The following is a 14,810-nucleotide window of genomic DNA, read 5'->3' as shown; positions in this document are numbered from 1 at the left end:
TTTTGATCATTTATCTCACTGGATGTTAGCCCGTGACAGTTCTTTTAAGAGACTATCAAGAGAGCAAATGTTGCTTTTGTTAATTCTACTTCTTTAATCTCCTCTGATGAGTTTCTAAGCAGTGTGTTCACTTTGTTTTTATCTTAAGTCTGAAGAGATAATGGACAGGAACATTATGTCTTCGTTCTTAAAGGAAAACCAAAAATTAAACTTCTTTATTTACTTTAGTTTATTTCAGAACTTTTGTAATCTAAATTGTGCACCTCTCTGTGTTTGCAGGTGGATTTTGCCTTCATTGTATGGCAAAGTTTTCCAGATCGTATTGTAGGCTACCCAGCACGCAGCCATTACTGGGACAGTGGGAAGGGGAGGTGGGGTTATACCTCTAAATGGACCAACGAATACTCCATGGTGCTCACAGGAGCTGCGTTCTACCACAGGTAATCTCCAGAGAACAATACAACACAGACAAAACTGACCTAAAGATGTATATTTTTTTGTTCTATTCTGCTTTTTTTTTTTTTTTTTTTTACATTTACGCATGTAGTTGAGTTTTAACTAGGGCTGTCAAAATTAATGCATTGACAATTGCAATGCATTTTTTCGGTTTAACGTGTTAAAAATAAGTAATGCAGGATCCGTTTTTTTCCATCATTCATTGGCCAGTGTTACATTATATGATCACGCTCTTATTCAAGCAAATGCTTTTAAACCACTCAAGCATGATAAGACACAAAAGAGAACGCAGTGCGATACTGGCGCGCTCTCTGGGAATCTCCTGTGCGCACAAAGTCACTTCAGCCAGCGTTTGAATGGACGAAAAACACAATTTAGCAAAAATAGCCATTTTGTTGAGTATCCTCATAAGCAAAGTCTTAAATTAGTTAAAGTAAGGTGTTTTGAGAAAATGGGAACCCACAATGCAGCAGCGGCAGGTCTTAAAGTGGAACCCTGAATCGGGTTCTTCCAGCATCCGGAGGCATCTGACACCAGGCCCAGTACTTGTGTGTATGCCTGACCGGTCAGCCCTTGTACTGGGCTAGATGTCCATATGATGTGATTCCCCCTCTGTAATCCCATATGTGTGTTGTCCATGAAACGGTTTCCTACTCCAGCAGGATAGTATGCCATGTCACAAAGCTCAAATCATCTCAAACTGGTTTCTTGAACATGACAATGAGTAACTCACTATTCTCAAAACAGTCACCAGATCTCAATCCCATTGTGCACCTTTGGGATGTGGTGGAACGGGAGATTCGCATCATGGATGTGTAGCCAACAATTCTGTAGCAACTGTGTGATGCTATCATGTCAATATGGACCAAAATCTCTGAGGAATGTTTCCAGCACCTTGTTGAATCTATGCCATGAAGAATTAAGGCAGTTCTGAAGTGGCCAATGAGTGTATGTCTAAGTTGTGTTCCAAATTTGAAGTTGAATTTTTTTTTTTGGGGGAGAATTTAAAGGTTTTAAAGTACTGTTTTCATAGTAAAGCAATGTCCCATTTCAAAACAGTTTTCACGGAATTAATTTTGAGTGTTAAAGCTAATTTATGATGATTACTCAAATATGTGATGTGTTAAAGCTAATTTATAATGATTACTAAAATATGCAATAGAGAAAAAAGACAATAAAAAAGTGTACCGCTATACCAGGATGCTGACAGTTAACAGTTTTCTTTTCATAAAACTAGACACGGTGTAATCTTCAGTAATACCCCTCTCATTTACTTTGGACAAATATTTGGATTGTGAAATGGGTCTTTTGGAAAGTCATGAAAATGCAATAATGGATTTTCTTCTTTGGGTGTTTTAGCAAATGGAAGTTATTTTTGGCCATGGTCTCCCATTTATCCTACTATAGTTTACTTTTGAGCTATTTTTGCATATTATGTGGGGGGGTTGGGGGGGGTTGGGAATGGGGGATTGCATAACTGTTTTTGTCACACCTTTTCCATTAAGGGACAATATCTGCCCCCTTTAATCAATTTTTCCATTTCATTTTTTACCTTTGTAATACCTTTAAAAAAATAACCAATGCCTTAAATAAAACAATGTTCAATAAATAGGCAATGTTAAAAATCGTTTAATATTAATAAAAATATTATATTAAAATCACCAGTAGGTGGCGGTAACTCGTTGTCTTTATGTGTGAGTCATCGAGTCATTCATTGAATCTCACGATACGTTCAAAGCCACAGATTTCGTCGCAAAATAGAGCAATAAGCCTGACTATACTGTTTTAAATGTAGTAAATCACTTAATTTTACCCCTTTTGTTTTGTTTTTTAACTGTTGTATAAAATCAATGTCACGTTTGAAATCGTGTGGATATTCGGGAAACATTGCATCAACATTAAAAACACTGCTGGATATCAGCCTGCATTTTGTTCTCACAAACAGCGCAAGCAGCTCATGACAGAACATAAACCGACTGAATGACACTTCAATTTAAGTTGAAAATCCAACGCTATCTCACGACCAATTCGACGAATTCGTACGAGTGATTAAATGGTGGCTAATTCGTACTAATTCATACGACCTCACTCGTACGAATTTGTACGATTTGTCTAAACCCACGTGATGGGTAGGTTTAGGGGCGGGGTCAGGGGTAGGTCATTCGTACGAATTCATACGAATTTGGTAACTCGTAAAATATGTACGAATTAGCAAAAATCGTACGAATTTGGACGAGTGAGGTCGTATGAATTAGTACGAATTAGCCACCTCGTAAAATTCGTACGAATTGCCATGAGATCGGGCTGGAAAATCTCAAATGAAGATTGCTGAACTCCAGCTTGTCTGTGTTTTCAGATCATCCGCGCTTCTTGAGCGGTGTAGAAAGCGCGCGCGCATGGTTACCAGATACTATTGAAAAGACCGGGTAGAAAACATGTTCTTTTAACAGAAAAGCTCTGATTTGGGGTTTAAATTATTGAATTCTGGCATTTGTGGCCACAGCGGATTAAACTGAAACTTTCCCATTTCAGACGACAAACTACGCTTGGCTACTATCTTGTTCTGTAACTCACTAGCCTAGTAACCATAGTAACGGTGCGCACGCTTTCGCGCTTTCTGCTATGACGTGGAGTGAGAGGTGCACTCAACGTTGCATGAATTTTTAATTAGTCTGCATTAGTAACAGTTAATTTTGTTATGGTATGAACTTAATCCTAGTAAAGGCAAAAAATATATAATACCTTTGTAACGAAATCCAAGACATTGTATACCAAAGTCAAGGCTTTTTTCAATGCTTTTAAGATCCCGCGGGTACCCTGGTTAATGTGTCTTGTCCCCTCACAATGACAGTAAACTAATTATTAGGCTACATTACATGAGTCACGTCACATAGTGGTCTATTTTCAGGTCAAAATGGTGAAAATAGACAAAAGTTTATTAGTTTGCCTGATTATTTTTGTGATTCGTTTAACATTTATGACCTAAAAAAATTGTCAAATAGGAAATGTTTAATTTAGCAACTTACATCTTATCTCGCACTTGGCCGACAGTAAACTGAAGCGCGTCGAGTCGCTCCTTTACTGTCTAAATTTACTGTCTAAATTTCGCTCTGCTAAAATGGCTAAAATTCGCGCTGTGAACATAAAGCCCGCCTACTTTGATTTGATTGGTCATCTGAAATATTACGACATTGACGAGCAGTGTCAGACCAATGATAGTCTCGCGTAGCCAGACCTTCAGACTGACGGCTGAAGGTCTGGAATTCATAGCAGCATTCTTTGGCCAAGGCCCGCCATAAGGCCGTTTGACCGACATGTCAAACAACCAATTACAGTTCGTTTCGTTCAGCGTCACGTTTCGGTGCGTGGAAATGTCCCCACAACAACAGACCGGCGTGCAACCCGTCAGTCAGCATAGAAAATCAAAGAAGGAGAAGAAAACTTCAAGAGTCTATGCCGTGAACCTCGCATACTTTTGAGAATCCTACGTTTAGCTGATCTTGATAAATGCTCATTGTCACTCATGTAAACACAACAGTTTTTCTTCCGCAATCACACGTCTGCGCTTTGTTTCCCGGCGGACCGAAAATAAACGCGACACTCGCGCCCCCCGGAAATCCGATAAAATTCAACCAATCAGATGACGACTTCGACATTCCTGAAGTGTTTCCAGTTAAGTGTACCATATGCATCAGACGTTTAGCCAACGTTCCGTGGGCGTGACATCTGAGGCTGAGACTAGACCAATGAGGCTCAGATGAACACACACAAACACACACACACACCTCCCTGTCTTCTGTTTGTTCTGACGTGCTCGGCGCCGCTGCGGAAGAACGCACTGATAACAAGACTGAAGCGAACACGAAGGCTTATCACATATTTAAAGATTGAAAGGGAGAAAACAGGACAGAGTAACACGGCGGATATCGCTCATGTAATTTTTTTTGACGACGTAGTTAAGCCGGCAGGCGTGTGTTGCTTAGGCGGCCGCCTTAGTTTCAAAGTGCTGCGGGGAACCCAGGTGCTTGAATGTGCTCTTGAATAGAACTTGCAATAAGTGGCCAATAATGAATAAGGACTTTTTATTATTATAATTAGGGGAATTTAAAATCATTATTAGCTTATTACAAGTAGCTGTCCCACCGTTGAAAAGCACCAGCTGCCACTGCTTTAAAAAAGTGCCTGGAAAATGATTGAATTCAAGAGTATTATTGATTTTTAATTAAAATACTTTCAAACAGTTTAATCGCAGTATAATAGTAGGCTTCCGAGGGCTAATCAACGCAAATAATTATGTTACACAATGTTGCAAGGTAGTATGGAATGAAAAAAAGAGAGAAATGTATAACATTTTTGCAATGAACTTTAGTTTTTATTTGTTCCAATTGTTTCTGAGACCCAAGCACAGCTGTGGATTAAAGTGTGTGTCATCTGAAAATATCCGTAGTCAGTTTGCCATAGCTAATACAACCTGATTAGCTGAGTTTACTAATCCTTTACAAAAATAAGAAAAATCCTTTGCTTATTTTAATCTGCTTACTTCTTCACAGGGCATTACATACACAATAACCAAAACGTCTCAGGTTATGTAACCATGGTTCCCTGAGAAGGTGAACGAGATGCTGCGTCCTCTAGAGAGCGCTATGGGGAATGCCTCTGGCGTGACCATTGTCTGAAGCGTAAGTCTAAACATGACAATGAACTTGACATGGGCAGGCGGCAGCCTATGACATCACTGCTGGTGCAACCATGACTATAAAAGGGCACCTGTGAAATACGTCATTCAATTGTTGTCTTCAGGAGAGGGCAGCTCCAAGGAGGCTCAAAGAGACCCTAAAACTCGGAATTGCAAAAAAGTTGGAGCTCTTGGGGAGCAGAGGCCTAACAGTAGGCCTAGCAACACTTTATCAAAAGAACAGCCGAGGAGGCTCAAGCATTGTTACCCTGTACAAGCTCCTGTCAAGGAGGCACATAGTGCGCCTAACAACTCGATGCTGCCCCAGGCGGAGCACTGAGGAGCAGTTTCTATAAAAGCAGTAGCCAAAGAGCCTCAAAGGGAGCCTAACGGCTTGACAACACTGCCTCGCAGGAAGAATCTCATAACGAGAAGAAGCCTAACAATGCTCCAGACCTAAGCTATAGCTAAGGTGGCCCAGAGAGCCGAAAACAGCTTCCTGAGGAGGCTTGATGGAGCATAATCAACTTGTACTGTATGCAGGTGAAGCTTAAAAAGAGCAGAGGCTAAAATAACTCTCTATAGCGAGAGGAGGCCCATTGCGCTTCCTAAAGGCAGTGGCCAAAGAGGCTACAAAAGCCTGACAACTCAGCACCATTGTGTGGTGGAGCTCTGCAGACAGAGACCTCAACATAACAATTCTCTAAGCGAGAGGAGGCCTAGCATTGTCCTATACTCAGAACAACATACCAAGGAGGTTTACAGAAAGCCAGCTACTTGATGATGCTATCTGAGGGAAGTGGATGCCTCAGCATAACGACTCTCAAGAGGAGGCCTCTGGTCTCCGGTCCTGAGACTGGGACGAGCCAGACCCCTTCGCAGTCTGAGGCGCGGACCTGAACCAGCAAGGTATAAAGGTCTTAAAAGCTGCGGAGCACACCTTCACCTCCCTAACCACCGTCTCAATGGATGTGCTGAAAAGTTCAGAGGGCGAAACTAACGCATCGTGGAGTATTTTTTTTTTTCTCTTTCTCACAGATGTCAGCCAGGTTCACCCAGAGATGCCTCTTCATAGACGCCATGGATCGACCGATCGCAGCGGCAGTTTGTTTTGTTGCACGGAGAGCCAAATCTGTGGTGCGGCGCAACTCCTCTACTGCTTCAGGGAGAAGTTCCTGGTCCAGGTCCTTCAGCAGGTCGGCCTGTTAGGCCTGCAGCACAGACATAGTGTGCAGCGTCGCACCAGCCAGACCCGCTGCCGCATATGTTCTGCCATTATGGCGCAATATGACATGCAGCGGTTTAGTAGGCAGAGACGGAGCATTCAATGCAGATGCCTCGCCCATCAAGAGATAGCTAGCCTTAACAATGCATAACCATACTCCCGCATCCCCTGCACATCAGCATAATTCGCTTGAGTGCGATGGATGCAGGCTGATTATGGCTTTCCCCATGATCTGTCCACCTCAGCATGAAGATCTGGAAGAAAGGGAAGGCTCGCATGAGCTGGACGGTTATGTCCTGACAAAAAGCGTTCATCCAAGTGACTACGAGCAACCTTGTGCTTCTTCTTGGCAGATCTAATCTCGCCGTGGCACGGGACATAACTTCTAACTCGTCATATGTGGGGCATGCGGGCTTAGAGCGCTCAGAAACATCTTCGATCTCATCAGCCTCATCCTGCTCGTCTTGACTCGAAGTCAGGAGCACGCTCGCTGCCGAATCAGATAACGTGAGAGACAACACATCATCACAATCTGGCAGCTTCCTCTCATAAGCCGAAGATGAATGAGAAATATTCATACCTTTCTCGAACTCATCCGCAAGCTCCAAAACCTCAGTCTCCTACTCGCCTCAGCCGCAGCAGGTCCTGAACCGCGAGGCACAGATGGCTGTCTCAATTCCCTCGAGAAGAGGGACAGACGAGAGTGAAGTTTCTTCATTGAAAAGGGCTTACAATGCACGCCAACAGCCCCATCAAGGACTGAGCATGCATGCTCCACGCCCATGCAAAAAACACACATATTGTGTGTGACCATGTGTCATCAGGTGTCAGAAAACACTGACACGGATACACACACTCTTTCTAAAGGACTTAGCTCTAATGCTAGCCATAGTCTTCCAGTTAGACACACGTTCAAACAGAAGACAAGAAAGGGGATGATGTATGTCACTGGTGCCCTTTTATACTCATGGTCGCACCAGTAGTTGCGTCGTAGGCTGCCGCCTGCCAGTGTCAAGTTCATTGTCTTGTCTGTCGTGTTCATTGTCGTGTCACGCCAGAGGCATTCCCCACTGCGCCCTCTAGGGAATAAAGCACAAGTTTACATTTACATTTATTCATTTAGCAGACGCTTTTATCCAAAGCGACTTACAAATGAGAACAATAGAAGCAGTTAAACTAACAGAAGGACAACAATACGTAAGTGCTATAACCCCTCAGTTTAATTTTAGTGCAGTTTTTGTTTTTTTTTAAGAATAGAAGAGAAAGTGTTAATTCTACTGAATCAAGTGCTGCCGAAAAAGATATGTCTTCAGCAGTTTCTTGAAAGTGGCTACTGACTCAGAAGCTCTGGTTGAGTTAGGCAGATCATTCCACCAACAGGGAACAGCCATGGTAAAGGTCCGAGAAAGAGATTTTGTGCCTCTTTGAGATGGTACCACAAGACGACATTCGCTAGCAGAGCGCAGGTTTCTGGATGGCACATAAGTCTGAAGTAATGAGTTTAGGTAAGAGGGAGCAGTGCCAGTGGTTGTTCTGTAGGCAAACGTCAGTGCCTTGAATTTAATGCGAGCGGCAACTGGAAACCAGTGCAATTGTGTGAGTAGAGGAGTAACGTGTGCTCTCTTCGGCTCATTGAAGACTACTCTGACTGCAGCATTCTGGATCAATTGTAGAGGTTTGACAGAGCAAGCTGGAAGACCAGCCAGGAGAGCATTACAATAGTCCAGTCTGGATAAAACAAGTGCTTGGACAAGGAGTTGTGTGGCATGCTCTGTAAGGAAGGGCCTGATCCTCCTAATGTTGTGCAAGGCAAATCTGCAGGACCGGGCAGTTCTAGCAATGTGGTCTGTGAATTTCAACTGATCATCAATTACAACCCCAAGGTTCTTAGCTGACCTTGATGGAGTTATGGATGACGAGCCTAGCTGAATGGAGAAGTTGTGATGAAGTGTTGGGTTGGCCGGGACCACAAGTAGCTCTGTCTTCGCAAGGTTTAGTTGAAGGTGGTGGTCCTTCATCCAGCCAGAAATGTCGGTCAGGCAGGCTGAGATACGAGCAGCTACCGTCGGATCGTCAGGCTGGAATGAGAGGTAGAGTTGCGTGTCATTCGAAAGTTCCCATTCGAAAGGGAACAATAACTTTTGCATATGCATCTATTGGTGAAGATACATATAGCCAGGCTTTAGACTTTAAACACTATAAATGAACGTATTGTAATAGACTGTTGAATATGTGAAAGTGCAAATGCCATTTGCGAGATTATCAGTGCTGGGCTTGTTACTCAAAAAATTTAATATATTACTCATTACTAATTACTCCTTTCAAAAGTAATATTATTACTTATTACTCCTGGCCAACAGTAATCAGTTACACTACTAGTTACTTTATTTTTCCATTACAGCCCAAAAAATTGGTAACTGCATCGTTTTTGCAGCCTGTGAATCCCTGAAAGTTACAGATAAACAAAGAGTAAAACTGGCTCAAACTGATGACAAGCCACTATTTTTTTAACAACTTCTGTTATTTAATAAAGCAGCAGCATAGTAAAATCTGCAACAGGGCTCAAACAGGTAGAACCAACCAAACATGTTGGCAGAATGAAAACGAGGCCAACAAGCACCAGAACATTTAATCTGATGATGAAATAGGTTTGTACAGTAGTATGCTATGTCTCTGGCAACAACAATTCATGGAATGTGGTCTTTGAATGTTTCACTTAAATTATAAGACCGAAACATATTACAGAAGACAAATAAAACAGTAGGCACACAGCAACAATTAAGTTAAATTCAATTACAATAAGTGATATACTATTTGCATTCATGTTTAATTTGAAACTTTTTTTTTAGCCTATTGCTCACCACTAGATTTTCACTGCTCACATCTGAAGCGCGATTATATCTCATCAGGAGAAGCTTTTCAAACCGTTTATCGGACAGTCTGCTTCTTCTTGGTGTCAGAACCAATCTTCCTAAGCTGAACAGTCTTTCCACAGGTGAGCTGGATGGAGTGGGGGTGTTGTATTTCATAAAAATCATGTCAAACTCTTTGCCAAATCTGCCTTCTACCACCTCAAAAACATTTCCAGACTTCGACCATTGCTCTCAGACTCTGTGGCAGAGTCACTCACTCACACACTTCATCACCTCTCGCTTGGACTACTGCAATGGTGTCCTGTATGGGGTACCCAGCAAGGTCCTGGACAGGCTACAATATGTCCAGAGCTCGGCTGCCAGGGTTCTCACACACACTAGGTCGTGGCAGCACATCACCCCACTCCTCACTAAGCTTCACTAGCTTCCAGTCAAATTTCGCATCACCTACAAAATCCTCCTCCTCACCTATACCTTCTTTCAAAAACCTTCTAAAAATCCACCTCTTTGCAAAGGCATTTAACCCGGAATGACTTTTTCTTCTGTCTCTGCAGTTATGTGTAAAGCGTCCTTGGGTATCGTGAAAGGCGCTATATAAATATAAGTTATTAATATTATTAAAAGATGGAGAGTCAATCGTGGAGATAGGCAACATTTCCTCAACCACATACGGTTCTTTTTCGCTTGTTGTAGACTGCTGTCCAGCACGATAAAAAAATCTAGGGCTACAGCCATCATCTTCGGCCACATCTTTGCCGGGGGGGGGGGGGGTGGGGTGGGGTGGGGGTTCCAATGAGTTTCACGTTGATGTGCTGTTGTAGAAGGTGTTTCAGGAGATTTGAGGTTGAGTTGATCGCAGTAGACAACGTCTTAGTACCACCACACAATTTACATGTGATATTAATGTTTTTGATGTCATCCTCCCTACAAAATTAAAATGTGGCTTTGAGAATTTTTTTTTTTTTTTAATAATAATTAAACAATTAAAAAATATAAAAATTATAGGAATGGATTTTTGAATTTCAAATCATTAGTGATAACTAGTAAGTAACTAGCCATTTTTTTGGATGGTAAATTTGATATTACTTAAATTTGATTAGTAATTAGTTACACTACTAGTTACCAGGGAAAGTAATATTATTACTGTAACCCCGTTAACTAGTTACTGCTGTTCTCATAAAAGGCTACAGTATCAAATATAAAAGGTACGTACTGTTATGATACATGTGTTTTATTTATGTTTGTTGGAGCTTGACAATCCCCCGGTCATGGACGAACATGACCGTGAAGAAAAGTGTTGTTACGTTGTCTTATTATTTTCATCCTATCCTTTTCATGTGTGATAGCACCTCATACCTCAGTGAGCTACGTATAAAAAATGTCTAAACAATCACACATGCCATTAAAACATACCCCTGAACATTTGCACTTATGAAATTGAATTTATAACATTTTTCATAGCTGGACCATCATTCAGAGTCATAAAGTCTGAAGTCTCTTTGAAGAAACCACAAAAACTTGTATAGTACCCTGATTTCCCTGTGGAAAGAAAGGGCTGATTTGTTTCTTTAGCTTGTTAAATTTAACTCTGAAATACAAGTGATATACCAAGAATCATCAAGCTACACATATAACTAGATTTAGTAAAGTAGTTTATTGAATATCTAGCACATAAATATTTTGTGTCGTCTCTCTCTAGTGATGTCAATATGAATTCATCTTTCATCATGAGTAGATATAATTGGCTCCAGTGCACTTATTACTTCTAGCCTTTTAAGGAGACGGGGGGTAACGTTACAATTTTCCTTCATATTCACATCTTTTGGTATAAGAAACATTTATTTATGGAATCACAAAATGACTTGTGGTTAATAAATAAATCAATACTCACAGTTTCTGTTCACAAAAAGTTGGAAACAAGTAGCTTGGTAATAATTACAGCAGAAACACCACAAGGAATGTATAACATGGAGCCTTTAAATATTGTGTTGGACGGGGAAGGGGGGGGGGGGACTATACCATATAAATTATATATATATTAATAAATATATTGTTCAGCAGCAGCTGATAAAGAACAGTTGTCAACTAATTACTTTAAATAAATTGTATTTATTCAAACAAAAATCCACAAACACTGTAGTAACCACTTACAACACCCTAGCAACAGAAAGGCAACTCTCTAAAAACATCCAGAGCACCTTAGCAACCACACAGAGACACTCTGGATAACATTCAAAACACCATAGCAACAGTCTAAAAACACTCAGATCACCTTAGCAATAGTATAGAAACACTATAGTAAATATCCGCAACAGCATAGCAACACTCTAAGACACACAGAGCACTTTAGCAACAGCATAGAAACACTCTAAAACACTCAATGCACCTTACCAATCACATATGAACACTGTTGTAACCATCCACAACCCATCCAGAGCACCTTAGCAACCACACAGAGACACTCTGGATAACATTCAAAACACCATAGCAACAGTCTAAAAACACTCAGATCACCTTAGCAATAGTATAGAAACACTATAGTAAATATCCGCAACAGCATAGCAACACTCTAAGACACACAGAGCACTTTAGCAACAGCATAGAAACACTCTAAAACACTCAATGCACCTTACCAATCACATATGAACACTGTTGTAACCATCCACAACCCATCCACTAACCCTAGCAACAGCAAAGTAACACTATAAAAACACTCAGAGCAGCTTATCAATCGCATAGAAACACTGTAGTAACCACAACCCCTTAGCAACAAAATAGCAACATTCTAAAAATACTCAGAGCACCTTAGCAATTGCACAGAAGATATAATTGGCTCCAGTGCACTTATTACTTCAGAGCACCTTAGCAATTGCACAGAAACACTGTAGTAACCATCGACAACACCCTATCAGCAGCATAGCAACACTCTAAAACACACAGAGCACTTTAGCAAAAGCATAGAAACACTCAATGCACCTTACCAATCACATATAAACACTGTTGTAACCATCCACAACACCCTAGCAACAGCAAAGCAACACTATAAAAACACTCAGAGCACCTTATCAATTGCATAGAAACACTGTAGTAACCACAACCCCTTAGCAACAACATAGCACATTCTAAAAATACTCAGAGCATCTTAGCAATCGCATAGAAACACTGTAGTAACCATTCACAACACCCAAGCAACAGCATAGCAACACAATAAAACACTCAGATCACCTTAGCAATCACATAGAAACACTGTAGTAACCATAATACCCTAGCAACAAACAGTCAAAAAACACAAGGTGCGTTCCATTCGACCGTAAGTGGACTGCGAAGTGGACTTCACAGGGTATTTCGCCATCTTAAGTGAGATTCCAATCCGAAGGGAACGAACATGTTCAGTTCGAAGGGCACTGCAAACGGCGTAGGGAATGAGGGAACATCGATACATCACTTCACAGGAAGTGGAGAGCGAAAATCAACCAACTGTCATTGTGCACCGCATCATCAGTCGGAACTAACCATAGAGCAAAACCGTTGGAAGCGATTTTAAATTTAAATTTCTAACGGCTCTGAGTTTACGTATTGTTATTATTATACAAACTAGAGTACTTATCAACGGTTGGGGTGATGAATGTATCTATAGGCCTATATGATTTTAAATTAGAAAGGAAAGTAAATTAAAAAATTTAATTAAGTTACATCATAATCTGCGCGACCATGTTGTTGCCTTTCTTTGATGACGTTGCAGGGCATTCCAAATGAGTGATAATTGTCAGCAAAGTCCACTTCAACTGATGTACCGTGTTCAGGGATTAGGGAGCAGTGAACACTGCGTAGGGACCCTGTCAAATGGAACGCACCTTCAGAGCATCTTAGGAATCACATAGAAAAACACGGTAGTAACAACAACACCATAGCATCAGCATAGCAACACTTTAAAAACACTCAGAACACCTTGGAAATCACATAGAAACTCTGAAGTAACGATTCACAACACCCTAGCAACAGCATAGCAACACTATAAAACACTCAGAGCACCTTAGCAATCACACATAAATACTGTAGTAACCATTCACAACACCCTAGCAACAGCATAGCAACATTATAAAACACTCAGAGCACCTTAGCAATCACACAGAAATACTGTAGTAACCACAACACCGTAACAACAGCATAGCAATACTTTAAAAACACTCAGAGCACCTTAGAAATCCTATAGAAACACTGTAGTAACCACAACACCCTATCAACAGCATTGAAACACTGTAGTAACCATCCACAACACCCTAGCAACAGCATAGCAACCCTATAAAAACACTAAGAGCACCTTAGCAATCGCATAGAAACACTGTAGTGACAACAACAGCCTAGCAACAGCATTGAAACACTGTAGTAACCATCCACAACACCCTAGCAACAGCATAGCAACCCTATAAAAACACTAAGAGCACCTTAGCAATCGCATAGAAACACTGTAGTGACAACAACACCCTAGCAACAGCATTGAAACACTGTAGTAACCATCCACAACACCCTAGCAACAGCATAGCAACCCTATAAAAACACTAAGAGCACCTTAGCAATCGCATAGAAACACTGTAGTGACCACAACACCCTAGCAACAGCATTGAAACACTGTAGTAACCATCTACAACACCCTAGCAACAGCATAGCAACCCTATAAAAACATAGCAGGGATTCAAAGCTTGTTGAATCATTCTTTCTGATTCTCACTGAATTTGGACAAGAGGCTGGTACGAGGTCAGTGTCAGATGCTTGTAAAAGCTGGATGTGAGACCTGCTGCAATAGAGATCGCTCAGAGACAGGCTGATATTAAAGCAGGTAATAAATGTTCAGTCTGACAGCTTCACTGGCCATATTTTAACGATAAATGGCACAGGTGAGATGGAGTTCACAGTTTGTTTTAGCCGAAGGTCTCCGAACTCATCACTCACAACAGAGCCACACACACACACACAGACCTTCAGACTGACACATCACACACCCGACACACAGATTAACTGCTTTGCTACTGGTCAGCGAGCTGACACACCACCTGCAAAGTGACCCGAGCTTAAAGTGCACAGGAGAAAAAGACATAAATAAACGTGTGAAGAGAGATAAGCCACCTGCAGGGCTGAGAGAAACGTTTTGATGGCTTTCCCTCAAAGAGAGAGAGTAAAAGAGAAGGAGGGAAAGAGAATGACAGACAAGACATCTGCAGGCAGGAAAGGAGATTCGGTTTAATAAGGACAGAGAGAGAGAGAGAGAGAGAGAGAGAGAGAGAGAGAGAGAGAGAGAGAGAGAGAGAGAGAGAGAGAGAGAGAGAGAGAGAGAGAGAGAGAGAGAGAGAGAGAGAGAGAGAGAGAGAGAGAGAGAGAGAGAGAGAATGTGTCACTCACAGAAATTAAAACATCTGTCTTTTTGAGGTTCTCACAGCCGAGTGGGCTCCTCCTGTCTCTGTCTGTGAAAGATATCATGAGTGACTATCTCAGTCCCACCAAGAAGAACGCTTTGTTGCTCACAGGTTTCTCTTAATGAAGCACTCATTTAATTCGTCTCAGATGTTTCTCATAAAAGAAAATA

The 14,810-nt window shown here is 41.3% G+C and overlaps 1 protein-coding gene across 2 annotated transcripts in view; it reads left to right on the top strand.

The window, feature by feature from the left end:
• The window catches only part of LOC130096027 (exostosin-1), a 410,859-nt gene that overhangs the window by 381,007 nt on the left and 15,042 nt on the right, over nucleotides 1-14,810 (top strand). For both annotated transcript variants that reach the window (XM_056262651.1, XM_056262649.1), the window contains exon 10: nucleotides 280-440. In XM_056262651.1, the coding sequence (XP_056118626.1) occupies nucleotides 280-440 (161 nt within the window). The remainder of the gene's footprint in view (nucleotides 1-279; nucleotides 441-14,810) is intronic.

Source organism: Rhinichthys klamathensis, unplaced genomic scaffold (assembly GCF_029890125.1).
Source record: "Rhinichthys klamathensis goyatoka isolate OS25496 unplaced genomic scaffold, OSU_Roscu_1.1 h1tg000196l_1, whole genome shotgun sequence".
Classification (NCBI taxonomy): Eukaryota; Metazoa; Chordata; class Actinopteri; order Cypriniformes; family Leuciscidae; genus Rhinichthys; species Rhinichthys klamathensis.
The sequence above is the reverse complement of the archived record's forward strand: the minus strand, read 5'-3'. Positions and strand labels throughout refer to the sequence as shown.